The sequence below is a fragment of the Chiroxiphia lanceolata genome, chromosome 2 (genome assembly GCF_009829145.1).
Source record: "Chiroxiphia lanceolata isolate bChiLan1 chromosome 2, bChiLan1.pri, whole genome shotgun sequence".
NCBI lineage: Eukaryota > Metazoa > Chordata > Aves > Passeriformes > Pipridae > Chiroxiphia > Chiroxiphia lanceolata.
The window spans coordinates 86,483,009-86,503,830 of record NC_045638.1 but is presented as its reverse complement, the minus strand read 5'-3'; the positions used below and the strand labels follow the sequence as shown (position 1 = coordinate 86,503,830).

General features: G+C 36.0%; 1 protein-coding gene across 12 annotated transcripts in view; it reads left to right on the top strand.

Moving 5' to 3' along the window:
* Nucleotides 1-20,822, top strand: part of PICALM (phosphatidylinositol binding clathrin assembly protein) — a 67,611-nt gene that overhangs the window by 24,399 nt on the left and 22,390 nt on the right. For 11 of the 12 annotated variants that reach the window (XR_004355145.1, XM_032678265.1, XM_032678264.1 and 8 more), the window contains 11 exons: nt 2,324-2,466; nt 4,716-4,791; nt 6,015-6,117; nt 8,297-8,390; nt 8,879-8,990; nt 10,268-10,374; nt 11,589-11,630; nt 12,336-12,421; nt 13,743-13,866; nt 14,215-14,351; nt 16,700-16,800. Coding sequence is in view for 10 of the 12 variants with exons in the window: in XM_032678265.1 (XP_032534156.1) it covers nt 2,324-2,466; nt 4,716-4,791; nt 6,015-6,117; nt 8,297-8,390; nt 8,879-8,990; nt 10,268-10,374; nt 11,589-11,630; nt 12,336-12,421; nt 13,743-13,866; nt 14,215-14,351; nt 16,700-16,800 (1,125 nt within the window). In the remaining 2 variants the exon portion in view is untranslated. The remainder of the gene's footprint in view (nt 1-2,323; nt 2,467-4,715; nt 4,792-6,014; nt 6,118-8,296; nt 8,391-8,878; nt 8,991-10,267; nt 10,375-11,588; nt 11,631-12,335; nt 12,422-13,742; nt 13,867-14,214; nt 14,352-16,699; nt 16,801-20,822) is intronic. The other variant, XR_004355146.1, reaches the window with a different exon arrangement.

Sequence of the window (20,822 nt, the reverse complement as noted above, 5' to 3'; positions counted from 1 at the left end):
TGCTGATCTAATTTGGGATTAACTGTGCAAATATTTCTTTACCTATTTAGCATTGCTTATGCAAATACTTTCAAAAGAAGCTTTGAGATGTAACTTTTCTGAGATGTGTATGATGTAGGTACTTTGGGGTATTAAGATATACTAGATCATTGAACATTTGAGTTGTTCATCCTGCATTTTGTAGAGAAAGAAACTTCGTGTTTTACTTAACTTAGTTTGTAGTAACTGTGATATTGTAATGACTCTTTCCCTTCTTTGCATTTGCAAATTTACTTCCTTCCATTCAAGGCTAGGCTTGCTTGTTTGCTTCTCTTCTTGCCTATCTTCTTTCCCAGTTGGTTACTAGTTCAGTTCTGTGAAGGATGATGTTCTGCTAGGTTACAGAGCCTGTTTTCTTTTACACACTGCAACAGATACCAAAACGTGATTTGGAAGTTCAGTGGCATTTCAGAAAACATTTCTTCCAACACAAATACCATCTACAATGGATATTTATTTGGGGTGTTTGTGGCTTTTTAAGAATTATTTTAGATAGTAGATTTTCAGGTGCCACTTTTTTTTTTTTGTCACTGTTGACCTGTTGGCAAATGTTGCATTTAAGAATAGAAGCTCTCACTTTCTAATATGCACTTGAACCTCTTATGCCAAAATGTATGACTTGACATCCGGTGCTGTGTACACCTTTGTGTTTGTGTGTTCCTGTCAGATAGCCTCACCCAAAACTACTGGTGTTATTACTTAGGTGGGAAGACCTGAAGATCAAGGAGCTGCAGGGCTTCGTTTTAATGATCTAGTTCAGAGCACGTCTCTTACTGAGTAATATCCCGGCATTGTCTTAACAGCCCCAAATCATCATCCAATAATAGATAACCATGACTTAAAAATGAGGTCATAAATGCCTGTAGTCATCACAGTTTTACTTGTAGATAAAGGAATGGTTTATCTCTCCATCTCATTACATTTGTGAATGTGGAAGTAATTTCCTGCTTGCTTCCTTTAATACTTAAACATGGAAATAGCAGCTTTTTCAGTTCTGACTGTTCTAGTTCTGAGTATGTGGTAGCCATGCTTACCTGCTGCTCTGGCTGTCTTTCATGAGTCAGTCCTTCAAGATGAATGGTTGTTCATAGGAAGATATGAAACTATCTGCGAAGGTTAAGCATTTGCCTTCAAATTAAATGGATGTTTCCAGTATGTCTTAGTAGCCCTTAGACAGACAGGTGTAGGATTTACTGAAGTCTTGATTTTTATTGAGCTATGGCCTTTAGCAGGGCTGTCAGTTTAAGTGAAAGTTACTGTTTTATTTTTGGGGTGATAATGGTAGTAAAATGTCATCAGTAGTATGTTGCATTAAGTCAAGCTTCCTATTAAATACTAGCAAGCTGTATTATATCATACCTGGATGTTATTATAGTTGTTCCTATTGTATTTGTCAGCATAGCGTCGTTATCTTTCTTCATCAGCATTTGGAAATAAATTACTGGATGATAATATATTGTTCAACTGGTTGTATTCTAAGTATGGCTCCCTGTGTTTATACAGGTGCGACAATAGCAACTCTGGAAGAAAGAGTAACTTTTTTTTAACAACTGTTTGAAGAGTCACTAGATTTTATCTGCTATCAAGTACAGACTGAACAGAAATTGGATAGCTTTATTTTAGCTAGCCACCCTCAGGTTTTATTGTGTTCCTAACCATTTTCCTGGTTAACAACCTGCTTTGTTTTAACTAAATTCATCTGTCAGCTTCTTACATTGTTGCTAGAGGCTCCTTTTTTCACTTAACATTTCCTCTGCCCTTTTGAAGGTGTTGATTGTGTTGTATCAGGACTAAGCAGTATTTGAATCTTCTGTTAATCACATTGAACCCATGTCTAAAAGGGTTTACTGGTCCATTAAGAGGCCAGAAATCTGAGATTACAGTTAATTCTAGTCATAATCTTCTAGTAAAACTTAATTAAACGGTACCATGCAGTAATTATTTTACTGTTTAGTGCTTTTAGGTGTTTGAAAGTGTAAGTCATTAAGGTGCTTCTATTCCAGGGCCTTCTAAGGCAGCTGCAAAAGCAGTTGAGGACCCGAAATCTTGACAGTGAGCAGGATGAAGTTTGTATTACAAAGTTCTGGTACTACAGTGCTGTGGTGCTTTTCAATAAATGAATTATTTTACTGGAAAGCCCCTCATTTTTCATAGAAAATATTACTATATAAAATGAATGTACTGTGAGGTTTTTTGTTTGGTTGGGTTTGTTTTTTCTTTTTGTGCATTATTGATTTCCTTCACAGAACTCATAATAATAACGACAAAAATTTCTGTATTGCAGATTTAATCCAGTGCACAAATGAGATGAATGTGAACATCCCACAACTGGCGGACAGTTTGTTTGAAAGAACGACCAACAGTAGCTGGGTAGTGGTCTTCAAATCTCTTATCACAACCCATCATCTAATGGTGTATGGAAATGAGGTAATACAAAAAATGATGTGTTTGAGAACAGTTGCAGCCTTTTGTTCCTATAAATATCAGCTAAATCTTTACACTAATTCTCTTCTTAAGAAAATCTTTATTTTTACCTCGTTGTCTAGCTCTGCATTAACACAGATCTCATTTTCTGTCTGTCTACTTTGTTTCTACTTTAAAGTTAATTCTAGAATCAAAAGTAAGTGTCCTGAATGCTGGAGGTACCTTTTTTCAGTGTTCTCATTCTACTGATGAAACAAACAAACAAAACCAACCGAAATTAACTCTCATGGGATTCTAAAAGCTGAAAACGGAAGCATTTTTAGGTTCATGCTGTAGCTAATCCTCTGATCTTTCCTCCTGGATAACTTGATTCTAAACTGATTTCTACCATCTTCCCCTAACCATTTACAGTGAAGACAAATGTGTGCTTGTGAGTTAGCTTTGAGTGTGAACATCTAAATAACACCAAATACCACTGAACAATTTAACAAACAGTTACCCAGAAAGGAATAAGCTTGTTTCGTTTTACAATTTGAATTCTATGGGACCTCATTGTTCAAAACTCCAACAGAGCAGCAGCTTGAATTTTGCTGCATTTAAAAAAAACAGAACTGTATTTCTAAGGCTTTCTTGGGAAGTGTTTGCCAACATTCCTTTTTACTTCAAACAGTCAGAATAAGGTAAGCTATATGAACTGTGGCGATAGCTTTAGAAAATCACCAAAACTTTTCAGGTTGCATTCAGAGTTTTTATAGGTTGTGTAACTGCTTCCTCTGGCCGATTTTGCTGGATTGCGGTGGGAGGTTAAGTTTTTAAAACATATACTGGTTTCTCTTACAGGTTATTGCTGCTCTGGGTGAAAATCTATTCTGTGAAGCCAGCTAAGCCACAAGAGGGCAAACTTCTGTTGTTGACTTGAAGCTTTAAACTTTATCACTGGGATAATTGACACTTTCCAAAACACACTGTACATTTTGCACTTTGAGTCATGTGAATTTTAAACTGATATCAGTGCAGTTTATAGTAATTAGAGGTATTTCATAGTACTGCTATCTGAAATACTTTGCATTTGAAGAATAGAACTGCCAGACTAATTTTGCTTGGCAAGTGTGGTACAGACGTAGTGAGGGTAAGACTGCTGCTCAAGATGAAACTTTTCACAGCTAGAAAAAGTACTTTGAACAATGAGCATGGAAATTGAATACTTAGAGCACCACTTAGGTTGGAAAGGACTTTAAGATCATCTAGTCCAACTGTTAACCCAGAACTGCCAAGCCCACCACTAAACCATGTCCTGAAGTCCCACATGTCTTTTAAATACCTCCAGGGATGGTGGCTCCTCCACTTCCTAGGGTAGCCTGCTCCAGTGCTTGAAATTAGGAAAATGTCTAGAACTATATGGAGAAGCTGTAAATCCCTTTGGGAAAAACCATAAGGCAATTGGTCCTCCAACTTTTGATTAATTCATTTATAGCTAGGTACTCATTGCCTTTACCCTCCTCCAGTCTTTTTTCTATGTAAGTTATGTATGCTAGTGAAAATAATGAAGTAGTACATGTTACACTAATCAAAACTATCTTTGTCTTTTGTCAAAGTGAATGATTGGTTTATTTTTGTAGCAACTCTATACAATCATTTATAAGACAAAACTATTTTTCCTACTAAATTAAGATGTGATGACAGTGTCTTTACAAGATAAAAATAGTGTCATTCACAAGTACTAAGTGTGATACTGTGTTAATGCTTTATTTGGATTCTTATGTTTATTTGATATTTGATTTATAAGCAAACTAACATTTATATCACGTTATTTTCATATTTAAGCTAAGTACCGTTACAATTGTATGATGAGCAAAGATGGCTTTGCTAATTGATAAAATTAAATCAGCTGTTATAAAATTGAAGTCAGTGAAACAACTGTGAGCATGTAAAATGAGAATTGTATTTGGGGGGATTTTTTCAGAAGTTTACAGTTCCATAATCTGGCTTAAAATAAACAGTCTTTCAAGTCAAAGGCCTTCATGCAATATCTGTGTGACTTTGATTTGTTCACAGATTTATATGTATGAAAGAACTACTTTAATTTGATAGTTCAGCTGAGTTTTTGTAATAGTTCCCAGATTTGAAATCAGTCTTAAAGCATGAAGGCTTGATTTCGTAAGTTGGATAAAAAATTTCTAGTACTGTTACCTCACCCTTTTCTCATTTGGCAACATAGTAAAAGCATTCAATTTTTTTTTTCGTTCATCTAGCGGTTTATCCAGTATCTGGCGTCCAGAAACACATTGTTTAATTTGAGCAATTTCCTAGACAAAAGTGGATTGCAAGGTAAGGCATCTTTTTTTCATTAAAAGTTAGTAATGTGCTGGGGGATAGTAAACTCATCTTGGTTATTCTAATGGATGATGTCGTTTAAGAGGTAACTTTTCTGTCAGTTTTGCCCCAGACTGCATTTCTTAATTTAAAATGCTGTAGTGGTATGGCAGATAATGTCTGCTGGAGGAACTTGTTGTGTCTTTTAGAAAAGACTTACTTAAATGTTTCTGACTTCCTCAGCGAAACAGATCCAACTTTTTTTATTTCTGAACAGATTGCCTCATTCAAAGAGGTATATTTTGATGAGTAACTTAAAATTTAAAAAATGCACCTTACATACGTCAGGTGCAACATATTAGTGAGACAATAACTTTGTCTAAAAAAAAAATAGAAATTAACTTTTTGGGAAATTGATTAAAGACCATTCCATCCATCTTTGAGACTAATTTGATGGGCAAATAAGCTTTTCTCTGGTTCAGATTTTTCAACTGACATACCCTTCCAAACTGTTATGCTGCAGTCCAGTGCAGTTCTGACCGTACATGTAGTGGTCACTGTTTTTTCTCCTAAAGTGCTTCCTTGCTTTCTGCACTGTGTTTTATGTACTTCTAATCTTTGCCCCAAATGTACTGAACTAGACAAAGTGGTTGCCCAGGGACAGAAACCTTCTCAGTGATAACCAAGGCTGCACTAAATTGTGTCATTTTATTGAGTCTTAGCTTCCATGGTTTCAGTGTAGGCTATGAACATATCTTTTTCTTAGTCTATATTCCTGGATTGACAGTTGTCAAAATATTTCCTATCATTGCTGTCTTAACACAGAAAAATTTCTGTCATATCTTAATGTTTCCTTCAATGCTTCTTGTTCTGTTCAGTTGCAAATGAGAGAATGTGTTGTGGAGCTGATGTGAACATCACTGTGAATGCATCATTTAAATTTTTTGGTAGTAATTTCTATTGTAGTATGAGAACTTGCATAAAAATTACTTTGTTTTACTTTTGGAAGCAATTTCCTTAGGAAGTGAAGTGTAAACTTCTACATAGTGGTATTGTCTGTTTGATTTACATAGTGAATATGATGACGTACATGGTTCTTATCAGATTATATTTTTGCCTGATTTTGCATAGTTAATGGAGCTGTCCTGTGTTAATATCTTTCACTTAAGAACAAGAACACTACTCTAAATTAATTGATTAGGTAATAAAGTCATAAACCTCTGAAACTTGTTTTTTAGGTTATGACATGTCAACGTTTATCAGGCGGTATAGCAGGTATCTGAATGAAAAGGCAGTTTCTTACAGACAAGTGGCTTTTGACTTCACAAAAGTAAAAAGAGGGTAAGGATGATATTCTGTTTTGTTTATCTTGAAGTTTTGTCTTTTATCCTGTAATTCAAGTGAAAAATACTGATGTTGGCTCAGGCTTAGTACAGACAAAGAAGACTCCTTTTCTCAATTGATGTGTCTCACAACACACACAAAGGCTCAACTGCCCAATCATGTATATTGCAAAAATATTTTACTTCAGTTGTTGTAATTTTTCATTTTAAATATTGACAGTTTAATATAAAGAAATGAAGTGATTTGTATCAAAGTCTATATCAAAAAAAAGCAGAAGTTTGAGCAAGTCTTTCACAGTATGTCACGTGCTTTGCCTTGTATGTAATATAGAGGACTGTGCAGTTTATTTGTGCTTCTAGCTCTGGAACGTTTGAATGACAGGTAAGGTGAAACACCTTGCAGTCTTTCCTGGTGTTTCTCTGGTTTTGTCCCAAAATATCTGTATGAAGTTTACCATGTTTATGAAGGTAGTGCAGTTTGTACTTTCATTAGAACATTGCAGTAGATGCTCTCCTGAGTTTGACTTCAAGAATTGAAATTTTCCCTGGAAAGTGAACTCACTTGAAAGAAATAAGTTGTTTGAGACTAGATAGCTCTTTACATATAAAATAACACAGTGCAGAGCACCAATGGCTGGGTAAATTGCATGTTATAAGAACAATGGAATTAATCTTGAACTCTTCATTGGGAAGACTGGAGAGGAGATACCAATCACGGTTGAAAGTCTTTCCATCTTTGTTACCTCTTTTTCAGGTTTAAAAACATAATACTAGTTTTACATTTTGGCATCCTATGTCATCCATGCACAGGTTAGTTTATATTGAATCTAAAAGCTTAGTTTTCAACACACAAAAATCCCAACTTAATACTGTTAAATGAATTAACTGTAGTAGTGGGCTGTCTAATAATATCTTGCATTAATGTTGCAAAGGAATTTGCAGTGGGCCTCAGAACACTCTCCAAATCCTTTATGCTTCCTTGCTAACATGTAAGAGTCCATTTTATTTTGAAGTGTGATGGTAAAGTTAAAGGGGGATGCTTGGGCTCTTTACTCTCTCTACCTTTAGAGATACTTGGAGCACCAACAACACAAAACAGCGTTTTCCACACTTAGGATCTGTGTGTGTCCAGGTGGCTGCAGCTGCTCTAGAGAGATGCATAATTGTTTTATCAGGTGTTTTAGGCCTAATGAGTTGAATTGTTTAGCCTACAAGGTGTGCCTGGAAGTTATTCTGTGAGGCAATAGGAATAGCTGTGCTGGTGGCAGCAATCTGCCTTTTCCCCACTCAGTTTTTCTCAGGGCCTTTGCGCCCATGTCCTGCCCCATTAAGTTTCTTGCAGTCGCTGTTTGCTGTTTGGATCAAGTATACAGCACAAATAGAGAGCTGGAAGAAGTGTGCTCCTCACTGCTTTCCAGCCTGGAGAGCAGCCATGGCCTTTTCTCTGCAGATGCACTGTGAGATTTGCACTTGCAGGAAACATTTGGTTTGCCATGTGCATGCTGATGAACTGCAAGGCTGTCTGATTTGTCTTACAGAAAGCAGTTGTTTCATGTCACTGAGGTGATTTAATCTCTTCCTCGGTTGTTGCTTTTCTTGGATATGTTTGGTATTCACTTGATGAGGGTTTTTTTCAAATACATGTCCAATCTTAGTCTATTCAGTCTGACCAATTAATAAACACTAAATATTCGTAGTCAGTGGTTAAAAGAGAATTCTGTGTAGTCTCTAGAATCTTTCTGAAAAAGCTTGAAAAACATAGTACCACATTTGTTTATTCTTTCTTACTGCTTTAAATTGAAAAGAAAAACATCCAAACTGACACAAAGGAATAACCAGGTGATTGGAAAAAAAGTAGATAGAAATTTGTTGCAGAAATAACCTTCAGAGCATTTTTTTACCTAATGAATTTTATCTCTCCTATATTTCTGACCACTGTCGGTTTCATTTCCTCTAATTAAAAATTCATCTTCTATTCATATTTTGACCAAATAAAAGTTGTTGGCTTTCTGCCACTTGTATTGGCTAGACAGCATTCCTAAACACCAAAAGGCCTGCTTTGAATGACAAAGACTTAAATGTTTTCTCTGATGACCTGATGTATTTTCTGTGTTGTTTCTTACTAACAAGAATTCAAAATTAACATGAAGAATTTTCTTTTGTTTTTTTCACAACAGGGCTGATGGAGTGATGAGAACAATGAGCACAGAAAAACTCCTAAAAACTGTACCAATTATACAAAATCAAATGGATGCACTTCTTGACTTTAATGTAAGTTTAGCAGCATGTACATTTCTAACATACACTCGACTTAGAAAACTGCCCAAGCTTGTAAAATAGATCAAGATTAAAAGTCTTGAACTTGGTTCCATGTTACCTGCACAGCTTAGAAAGCACAAATAATTTTGTTCATTGAGATTCCCCCAAGAAATCAGGAAAAAGAAATACGATGCTCACTGGAGAGAATGCTTTGTGCTAAATTACTGTGTTTATTGTGTACCTTATGTAAGAATTGCGTGTTCATTTAAAAACTGATTATTTCTGCCTTCTGTCTTCTAGTTATATTAGTTAACATTAACACTGGCTAACAAAAATGTCTGCCAAAATGATTTAATTCTGTGCTGAGACAACTTGTGTTGGTGTGTTGTGGTGCTACTTTCCGCTACTAGCCAGCAGGATGATTGGAACTGAAGTTCAGCTAAAAGTTTTCCATTAAGAGATCAGTTCAGTTACATTAACTTTTTTTCTGATCTTCCTAGGTTAATAGCAATGAACTTACAAATGGTGTAATTAATGCTGCCTTCATGCTCCTCTTCAAAGATGCCATTAGACTGTTTGCGGCATATAACGAAGGGATTATTAACCTCTTGGGTAAATATAACTAAATATTTATCTCTACAATCTTCAACTTTGGGGAGCTCAGCGAATGTTTGAAAAAATCTGCTTTCTTGAGAAATTGAAAAAGTTTTGTTGTAAAACATCAAGATTTTACTGTTAAGTTCCAATATTTATCTGTCCAGTTGCATTTTTCATTGCTTTGTATACAGGGATTGGTAAAATCTGAAAGCAAAGCCCATTCAAGATTTTATTTGCTTAATTTTTGTCTTTCACTGCTTTGACATGGGTTTTTTTGTGTGTGTTTTTCTCGGATTTTTTTTTTGGTCTCATTGAACTGCATGGCAAACCTGAATCACTATATTAATGGGGTTTTTTTTTTGCAGAACAAGATCAGGTTGTGTTTTGTTTTGAGTGGAATAAGTTATGGTCAGTTAGAAATTTGCTGTCCCATCATCTGTGATTGCTTGGCTATTGAAACTTCTGTGTTGCTAAGTTTTAATGATTGGTTCTCTTATGTTCCTAGAGCATATCTTACGTTTTAAGGGGAATTATAAATTCAGAGTTCCGTCCCTTTCACTTGCACATACTGGAGATGAAGGGGAGCCTAAATTTAGAAAATAATTAAGTTGAAAGCAATCTGTTGACTTGCTTGATTTGGTTGTAGTCTGTGATTGGATCAAGCTACCTGATTGCTGTCATTACCCAGTGCTTCCAAAATGAAAAGCAAAATCCAGAGTAAGTTAGTCAGCCTTCCAGTCTGAAACCCCTATCAGCTTCTTTTCTTCTAGAAGCAGTTGCTTTCACTCATGTTTTGAGTGAAGTTTAATATAGAAACAGGTCTTGAAAGGGCTTTTCAAAAGTGGGATGGGACCCTGTTGCTCTCAGCACTGGTGTTTTGTAATCAGTTGTACCTCACTGCACAAGACCATAACAAGAGGCATCAGTGTGTCAGAGAAGATCAAAACCTTGCCTGATATCTGGCTGCTGGAATAGAGTAGATATTTGACTGCCAGATTGTAAAACTGCCTTTTTCTTTTTTTCTTCTTCCCAAGAAGATGAATTTACTTTTCTTTGGGTGACCTATTCTTAAACTTGATTGTCCTCTTCAGGGTGGTTATGCTTTTGTGAGATCTAGTACCTGCAAGGTAAGGTGTAATTGCATGCATGGAATCATTAGCTTACATACGACAGCTTTTGTCATTTGGTGCAAGTTAAGCATAGTGACTTCTGCAGTTGTCATAATAACAGATCTGCAGGCTTTTGCAGAATCTTGATTAATTATTTAATGCAAGTATTCTTACTGTTTCTAGAAAAATACTTTGATATGAAAAAGAACCAGTGCAAAGAAGGCCTTGATATATATAAGAAGTTCCTCACTAGAATGACACGGATCTCAGAGTTCCTTAAAGTTGCAGAGGTAAGCTTCAGTCAGTCAACTTTGCCCTTTATTTGAAACAGCTTATGAAGGGCTTATTTTATTATGAAGCAGATGCTTCTTCCTTCCTGCCTAATTGCCCTTACATCAAGGGTCATCTTGTCAATCCCTATGCTGGTGATTAGTTCATTTGAGGACTGTATTGAAAAACCTGACTGTGGAGTACTTACTGGTTTATCTGTTGCTTAAGGAGGGTGTATTAATGTGCCTTTCAAAATTTCCTGGGTGGATAATATTTGTGAACTTTCTTTGAAGAATAGCTTTGCTTTAAGCAAACAAAGTAACTTCATGGTGATCTGCTCTCTATGATTCTGGCTGTATTCTAGTTTGAAACCCACAATTCTACCATAAATTTTAGATGAAATAACAGTGTTACAAATAAGAAACTGTAGATGAATTGTAGACAAGTAGATGAACATGTGATTTCTTTCTTAGATTTCTTGGTTGCAGGTGTGTTCACAAAGGAAGAAGCAAGTTACTTTGCAAAATGTTTAGTTTGTGGTGGTTTTTTCAAAAAAATGTGTTTAATCTGTTACATTCTTATTTCTGAACATTGCTGAATTGATATTCTGGTATTATGGAATTCCTCAATTGAGATGTGCCCCTGTTCTTTATTTCCTTTGTATTCATATCTCTCTTAACAAAAATATAAGCCTTAAAGCTTGACTTGCTGTGTGTCCTGACAGAGTATCTCTATCAGAAATAGTGTTCAGCTGATAACATTATCAACTGAAGTTGAGAGTATTAATCTTTCTATTGTAACAGTGTATGTCCTGCTGCAAAACATCCTAAATTTGATCTGCACATTAGAAAAGAGTTTCTTTCCAAAACTTCAAAGGTGCTTTGTTATAGAAAATATACCCTTTGTATCAGTAGGTCTGAGAATTTAACACATAAATTGTGAGATAGGCAAACTTCTCCAGCCTTAAAGTTCTGAAACACAAGATTCTTACTTTCTTGTTTCTGAGGTTCTATCTGTTAAAATATCTTTGTAACATACCTGCTTCAAATATGTATACATTTAACAAGAATTTATTATAACCAACCATTACAGAGTTCAGACTGTGGAAATTTAAAATATATATTAAACAGGTTTGTGCTTTTTACATTACTTCATCTAAATGTTGTTTACTTTCTGAGCATCTCGGCCTTCAACAAAAGCAAACAGGTTCTAAAGGTTGTTTGTTTTATTACAGCAAGTTGGAATTGACAGAGGAGACATACCAGATCTCTCACAGGTAGGTAAACTTATTATGTGTTTGCCAGTGCATGTCTGGTTTTGGGGTTGCATAATCAGAAAAATTTGGCATTATGGCATTCACTTAGGCTTTCTTGTATACATTGTCACCAAGTTATTTCTAAATTTGTGATTAAATCCAAGCTCTGTCGGAGCCTGGCTTTCATATACAGTGATCCTGTTGTAAAATATTATATATCATTTCTGTCATTCTCTGATTGGATTTTAAGGCAACCTTATTTCTATCATGCTTCAAGATGCAATTTATATCTGTGAGTTCACATAATGAAAATTTTATATGATATTATGAAGCTGTGGTTTTTAGCAGCCTTGCTCTTAACTATATGCCTGTCGAAATTAATGTGAAGGCCTGCAGAGCTTGCGCATAAAAATGACTTTCCATGTAATAACTTTCTCAGTGTCTCTTGAAATACTATCTGCTTCTGATTGTTTGCTTGCTGTTTCCTAGCTGTTAATTTTAACATCTCTTGACATATTTCAGTCCTTACTGATGAATCATTATGATGGAGTGATGTAGTGAGGAGGGTACATCACCTGATACTTTAAGTAATTAAATAGGTACAGAGTGCCAAGATGGGGTATAAGTATTCTGAGCTGTTGTACCTGTTGCCGCACAGTTCCATTCTCTGGAAGTATTTTAATTACTGATTTCTTCAAATCTGTTCCCTAACATCTATCTTTGCAGGCACCGAGTAGCCTTCTTGATGCTTTGGAACAACATTTAGCTTCTCTAGAGGGGAAGAAAATTAAAGATTCCACAGCTGCAAGCAGGTGCTTATGTCCTTGTCCTTCTGAACAATTGTCAAATCAAATGTTAAATCAGTTATTTTCAATTTCATTATAAACTAAGGTTTGAGTAGGCTTTGTTAAAGACAAAAAATATGATCAGTTATGGAATGGCAATTTGTCATAGTTTTTACTGAATACTTAAAACAGCTTCTTCTAGGTCAGCAGAACTAGAATCTAAGGAGCTGCAAGGACTTGCTCTAGCATCCCTACTTATACTTTTGACATTTAATCCTGAAGTTCTGAAGAGAAACGAAATTTCTTTCATGTACTGCCTGCAAATATTCATTTTGTTAATAATTAGATTTCTGTAAGGTATGCAACATGAATAAATAAATGTCCTTAGACTTATATCTCAGCTTTAATCTCTTTTTTGTCAAAACCAAGGAAATGCTTCCAGAAGTCCTTAAATTAAGAGTGGATTTTAAACTAATTGGGGGTTAAAACCATAATGTATATGGTAAAAGGCATTAAATGATTTTGAGTACTTTCTAAAACACAACATGCAATCTGGAGAAGTCCTCTACACAACAAACTTCATTGTTTAAATGAGAACTCGGTTAGAACATGGTGCTAATAATGCCAAGGTTGCAGGTTTGATCTGGGCCATTCATTCAAGAGTTGGACCTGATGATCCTTGCGGGTCCCTTCCAACTCAGAATATTCTGTGACATTAAAATTAAGTAGCTTTTCTTTATTATATGTTCGAAAAATAAGGCAGTAATATTTTATAAGTTCTTTATGGTAGTGACAATATTAAGGAACTATTTTGTTACCTTCTTTTTAGAATATTTGCTTTCTTTGGTAAGATTACTTTTCTAAAAGTTAAGGGTTTGTTTTAAATCTTTTTGCATACTCTTAAAAATCATGATAAATTGCAAACTTCCTTTGGGATATACTAGTAGCATTGATAGTTTGTTAGCTAAACCTGTTAAATTAACAACAATTTGAATTGGAGCCCGGATTATCGGAGATTCCTGTATGTCTACAAATAATGCCATCTTAGGCAAACAGGAAAAGAGCAAATCAAACATGAATTTTGTGATACAGTTTGGAGAGGAAACATTTAAGGGGAAAAATCCACAAGCCAGTGTGCAAGAATAGATAGCATGCTTTCTGGGCATTTTGCATTTTTAGTGGTGTATCTTATTTAAACTTACCACTTTGTCTTGTACAGTGTAAGATATAACCAGTGTTATAAAGAGTTCTGAAGGAGACTGGGTGGATACAAGCAAAGTGTTCTTTAGAAGCTCCAATCACATGTCATCTGTTAACAGCTAGCTTTTCTCCTGTCCAATTACTTTAGGGCTACCACCCTTTCCAATGCAGTCTCTTCCCTTGCAAGTACTGGCCTGTCCCTCACAAAAGTTGATGAAAGGGAAAAACAAGCTGCGTTAGAGGAGGAACAGGCTCGCTTAAAAGCTTTAAAGGTAGGCATACAGAATTTTTAATTGCAAATGCTTTTCCTGCATTCTTGTTGATAGCTTATTGGCATTCTTACAGGAGCAAAGGGAAAACCAGTGATTAATACTGAACGTGTACTTCTGGCAAAGTGCTGGAAGTAGAACTGTGAGTACCTAGATGATACAACTTGTGGAGAGTTTGTTAAAATAGTTTCTGAAGGATTTGTGGAAGCACTGATTCTTGTAATTATAAGTGGTTGATACTAGTCTGTAGAATAAATAAGAACAATTCTTTAGTTCTGCTTTATTTACCTCCAGTGTCATATACACAAATATTGTTTCTGGATTTCTTATGCCAGCTCACTTTCCCAACAGGAGCAACGTCTAAAGGAACTTGCAAAGAAACCTCATACCTCTTTAACAACTGCAGCTTCTCCTGTGTCGACTGCAGCAGGAAGCATAATGACTACACCAGCCATTGATATTTTTTCTACCCCTAGCTCCTCAAACAGGTATGCTGAATGCTTCACTGTGAGATGCACTGCAAGCGAGGGTCTCCTCTAAGTATCTGATGCAGTGTATATTGCAGAGGATTGGTTGGGTGTAGAGTACATTAGTGATGTTATAGGAAATGATGTTTTGGGTACAGCTGATGGGAAAATAATCTATTGCCATAAATAACATAGGAAGTGTGTTTTCGTCATCTGTTTGCAGAATAGTTTCTGGTATGAACCAATGCTGACAACACTTGTAGCTGTTCTTAGTCAGTAAGGCAGACAGTTGGAACTGTAAAACACACATTCGTCCATGTGAAGAGCATGCTTTGTCCTCAGAGAACCTGGCAAGTAAATTTGAGAAGTCAAATAAAAATTCCATTTGAGAAGTCATAAAGAAAGGACATTTCTAGATCTTGAAAAGTAGAGTGGCAACAAATATTCTTGGTAGATTTTCAGAGAAAGGGGAGCCTGAAACAGGGTTTGAAATAAGAGAGATAGGTTTTGCAGTCTTGCATTGCATCTGGAACATCTCTGCCTGCAAGGACTTGCAAAGACAGTGCAGGAGTACTCACTGCACGCTAATCCTGTTCTTTGACTAGCAGGAGCTGTTGATGTGAGCAAGTGTGTGGTCTTCATTCTGTAAATTACCTATCAAATTAAGCAGCAGCAGAAAGTACACTGCTTTTATCAGTATACAAGGAATTGGTTCTCTGAAGGCACATTTTTGCCGTAAGTGTGATCCTATACCTAAAGGATTGCTTAGTTGTTTTATTAGAGCTCACATAAGAATCTGTTCCTCCTTTAAAGTAGTCAGCACTTTGACAGCTTTCTTTTTCCATTAGAAAGCTATTGTAGGAAATTACTTGACATGAAGTACGTGGAAAATAGCTGAATCACATATAAGGAGCTAGAGAATCTATCAGTGTTAGTAACTGTAAGACTTCCTTGTAAGAAAGGTTTTCTTTTAAATTGCTTTTTAGAGGCCAGAAAATTTGTAATGAGTATATGAACTTGAATATCTGATCTTGCTTCTTAAGAGGTTTGGAAAAGAGAAACATCTGATGAAGCTTCTTCAGACAGACAGAAATGCTGCGTAGTAAAGACAAGAGCATTTTCTTCTGAAGAAACCAAATGTTAGTGTTTCTTCATGTTTAAATTCAGTTGCTGGCAATAGACTGCTATGAGCAAAGAACAGATTTTACAGCAGGAGCTATCATGAAGGGGATATGCTGGGTCAGAAGTTCAGTTGCTTGCTATTAAATGCAATGTGTCTCTTAATCCCTGTCATTACCTTAAACAAGGTTTACCTTGAAAATTTTCTTGGTTCAGCTGCTCACATTACAGGGCAGTGCTAGACCATGCTGCTTTTTAATAGGAGCTGTGGTGGCAAAATATTATTGCAATCACTGTTGGAATGGAACACTAAAAACTGTGAATTATTCAAGTGATGGCGTCAGCAAGAAAATATACAGAGATCTAGGACATTGCTACTAGCCCTTAAGCTCTTGTGCCAATCTCATTTTGAGAGATGCTTGGATGTCATAGTGATACAGTTTGTGTCCATAGGAGTAACTATATGTGTAAATTTTGGTTCATTTTGTGTACTAAAAAGTTCTGGGAGAACACAGTACTGCAAGATTTATTTAAAGTATGAAATGAACTCTCTGCAAGTGGATGAATTTTACTGTTCCTGTTAGATTCTTTAAATTCTTGCAGCAGTTGTATATAAACCTTCACTCTACATTTCCGTGTGATGTTCTGAGGTTTCAATTTGGTTTTGAATGATCTAAAATGTGCATTTAAATGAGTTTTCATTCACATGCCTGAGGTTTGATCAAGTGTTTCAAGGCTTGCTTTATTTTGCTTTCCCCGAAGTTCTTTAATAGTTCACAAATGCAAGGCAGTTTCTTAGCAATGGTTGATAGTGGAGAGATGTGAGTTGTGGATTTAGATGTAATATTTTGGTGGCACAGCCCATTATAGTTCATTTTGTCAGTCTGTTTTTGCCATATTGTAGGGCTTTCATGAGGTGATTTTAAAAGTTGCTGAAGACTGCTGAACATAACTTGCTCTAGCCGTGGAGTTGGACTGTGTGAAAGATGAGCAGACTGCCAGTCTTTCTGTCTTAGACAGCTTTGACAAAAGTCACTTGGCATAACATACAACTCATCTTGCTAAATTAACACTTTTTTACAGAACTGAAAATATGGAGTTCACCAGCCCTTATAATTTTGGCTTAGTTCTGCCCATTCTGTAATAACCATTTTGTAACAAAGCTTTCATTACTGTTGACAGTCACTACCATTTGCCTATATTGAAAACTGTGATGTAGTTCAAACAGTTGTATTAATTTATCTTTGTAGCACTTCAAAGCTGCCAAATGATCTGCTTGATTTGCAGCCAACTTTTCATCCGTCTGTACATCCCATATCTGCTGCTCCACAAGTAGGAAGTACCTGGGGAGGTAAGAATTCTGAGCTGGATTAAGGTTCTAAGTGCTATGGCTGTGTTCCTGTAAATGTTTCCCCTAGTGTGGGGGCTATTTCTTTCTTAAAGAGAGACATCTTAACAAAGACAAGCTTTAATTGGGTGAAGGAAGCAGAAAAATAAAATCTGAGTATAGATTAAAATAATGCAGCAGCATGTGGTGATTCTAAATAATTTTGATATGAGAGTTCTTATTAGCAAAGTTACTTTTATTGTTGACCAGCTCTGTAAGCCTCATAACTGCAGTCTTCAAGAGTCACATGGCAAGCTGGAGAAACTTGGCTGTGAGAAGCCGGTTCTGTGAAGATGTCTGCCAGGTAGCCTGTGCTGCATCAGAATTTTTTTAATAAATATTCTAAATTTTGTCTAATGTTTAATCAAATTTGCTGGTGATGATAAAGCAGAACTTGAATGAGGCCTGATAGGAGACAGTTGTGATAACTGTACATAGAAAGAAAAGCCAGAGCTAGTTACTGAAATAATAATAAGACTTCTCTTTACAAATTCTCTGCTATATTTCATTTAACTGCAACGGAAAATTAGCAGAAAGCTGTGGTTGGATCTCTTAAATGCAGAGACAAAATTTATACTCTTCCCTCTGAAGTTTACTTCAGAACATCCAAATTATTGTTCTGCTGAGTTGCTAGGATGGATTGAATGTGATGTGAGATGGTCCCATTGATACAGGCAAGCCATCAAACCAGTGAGCCAAACAAGAGCATTCTAGAAAGTCATGAAAGTTACTTCAAGATAAGTTTGAGTGCTAGAGCATTTAGACATTCACTCAAAGTTCTTGGCTACTTTGCAGTGTTCCAGAGTAATTCAGATACAGTAACATATTGCCTGCTTGCATTGTTGGTTATACTGGTAGACAATTAAAAATCTTTAACAGATGGTTGTGTTTTTGTTGTGGGTTTTTGTTTTGTTTGGTTGGTTGGTTTTTTTTACTTTTCTATGTAAATGACACTTAAAGAAATAGTAAACTCCTGAACTATGTGGATATTTTCAGACTTTTTTTTTATTAGATGCTTGCAAAAATGCTTTCTTTTATGATGCAAAACATTAGGAGTTGCTGCTTCAGGAAGTTTTGTAGGCACCAGAACAACCTTGTTCTAAATTTTTACTTCCCTGTTTCTTTTTATGTGATGTGGCTCTTCTTAACATCTTTCCAGTTATCTAATATATCTTCATAATAAGTGGTGTATGTATTCTGTTTTCCTGTTTACTTTCTGCTGTGTACTTTGCGTTTTTTGTGTACCCTCTCACATTTGTTTGTATAGAAATAACACAATTTTGAGTGACAGAGGCAATGCTAATGTATGTGGTAGCTTCTAAAATAAATAAAAGCAGCTTACTTGTCCTTTAGTTTTGCTGAGCAGAGCATCTTCTGAGAAAGATGCAGTGAAGAGTGTATGGAGTTAGGCATAAAAATTTCAGGTCTTAATAGGCTTATGGTTTAGAAATGGAAAAAAAGGTTTTGGCTCATCTTGATTGCTTTCTGCAAAATATCTTCTGTTTCAGCTGGTCCTATTTGTTTCATGGGTGACAGGTAAAAGGGGAAATTATCTTCCTCTTGAAGGTCACATCACATTTCTTTATTAACCTGAAAATTTAGCCTGAAAGTCTGTGTTTGTTCAGTGTTTTGTTACTCGCGGTATGAGTCTTCACTAATAGTAATTGATATATTTGCTTACTATTGACACATTTCTGAATATTTTTAAGACTTAATTAACTGTGAAGGTTTTGGATTGTCTGCTAAAATTTTAGGCTAAATTCTGGGATCACCATTTTTTGTGTTACCTTTCATCAAAAAAACCCAACTCTTCAGCTTTACAGACATGAACACTCACTTCACACAGGTGAGGTAGATAAGAAGTGCTTTCCACATTTTACAGATGGGGAAATCTGAGCAATTAACTGACTTGTCTGAAGTCATACGGCAAGTCAGTGGCAGAGCCAAGAATGGAACCTGAACTATTTCCAGTCCTGTGCTCTAACCACTGCACAGCAACCCTCCCTTAGGTAATTTTCTGACATGATGATGTTTGTATTTGGTGTATATGGTGACTTAGAGAAGAGTATCAAATCAACTACAATCAGCTAAAATCAGTTACTGTAAAAAATTTTGTGCAGCAGCTCTTAGGTATGTAATAAACCAGTAAATTGTTACAGAAGCATTATATTTGGGTTGCTGCCTTTAGTCTTGTGCTTCTCAAAATGTTAAAACTAACGAGGTTTAACTCCTGGGGAATGGGTTCTGTGGTTGTATGTTCTCAGTGTACCTTTTTCAAACTGTAAGAGATTCTGCTGAAAAACCTTTGTTGCTATCCTTTCAGGTAAAATCTAGTGGGATAACTTAAAGGTAGAAGTTTGCAAAATTCAAATTACTCTTTTAAATGCGCCTGAATCATTAATGCCTAATGATAGCATGTAGGTGCAGAGTGATTCCATCGACTCAAACACATGCCGTGTGTATTCAAGGATGAAATTGGGCTTTAGAAACATTGGGGTGTTGCTGTCAAGACTGACAGCAAATTTTAAAACCTGAATATGCAAGAATATAAATTACCCAAACCCAATTAATTTTCGGTTACCTTTGTCACTAGCACTGGCAAGTTCTGAGACTCAAACAAGACTGAACACACTGGCTAGAATTAGAATGAGGCAGACAAGCGAAGAGTCTGAGAGCTGATTACGTTCCTGAGGAAATCTTGATTGTCTAAAGATGCATTACATTGTCTTACTAGTCAAAACACAGGAAACTCTATATACAACCTTAGGATTTGGGAACAGAAAGTAGTATGCAGGAGTTTTCCTGATGAGTGCATGTGTAAAATAATTTCAGTAGGCAGTAGATTTTGACAAATATGATTTAAAAACTTTTTGTCTTTCTTAGCTTCCTCCATATTGTTTTATCTGGGCTGTTTAATGGGATTGCTTGCAGACTGTTCCAGCTGTGTGCAGTATATTTGCCAGCTGTGAATTTGTACCGAAACTTGAAGCAAAACAAATGTATCAGTGTGGAAGTGAATGTTTTGACTGTTTGAATTTTTTTCCAATTACAAGGAGAACCAATAGAATCAGAAGAATGTGAAGCAGCAACAGAAAAAGCAAGGAGGAGCTGACCAAAGGATTATTGTCAGATCTGTTTATTCTACAGCTTTTAGAGTAGCATTCAAAGCAGACAACAGTTTTAAGGAGTACCTGAAAGCTGGGGCTTAGTGTCAAGTGACTGGCTGATTGGCATGTCCACTATATAAAACATACATAAGACAACACAGGGTTTGTATTGTTGTTATATATTACAAATTCTAAATTTACTTGTTCTGCTCATCCTTTATTTAGTGTTGGACACTCATTTTGCTGACTGAATGATTTAGGAAAAGGTCTTCTAAAGTACTTCACCCGTTCTTGCAACGTAGCCAAGCAGTCTGGGAGAGAAGTCGGGTCTTATCTAATAAGAGGCCTTAAGCTTGCAGAAAATCAGAGCGTGCACTGAGCCTGCAAAGAACACTGCAGTTATAGCTTTTAAATTTTGTTTCCTTTAGAATTTGCTTACTACTGAACATGTTATCAAGGTCTGTGGGATTTATAGCTAAGAATCAGGTCAGATTCAGGGAGAGAAAATAACTTACACTTTGAAACTGCAGCACACAGCATGGCAGTATTTACAAGAGTAGTGGATAAATTGATAATCTAACCATGTTTTAGAAAAGAAAGAAGAAATGGCCAGGAACTGAAGTACTTAAGAAATCTCTCCTCTAATTATTATTCAGACATTTCTCTGTAGTGACTTTGCATAGAAGAGTAAGTTGCAGATCTAGGCACTGTGATAAAACAAATAGGGCTTCGATGTGACCCTTGCTGATCTCATCTAGCATATTCTTGAGTTTTCCATCAAGGATTCATGGACTTTGAAACCAGGCAGCTAAACCACAGCTCCTTCTGTCAACAATTATCGTAGCTGCCTTTCCTATCCTGTTTATCTGTTGTATCCTG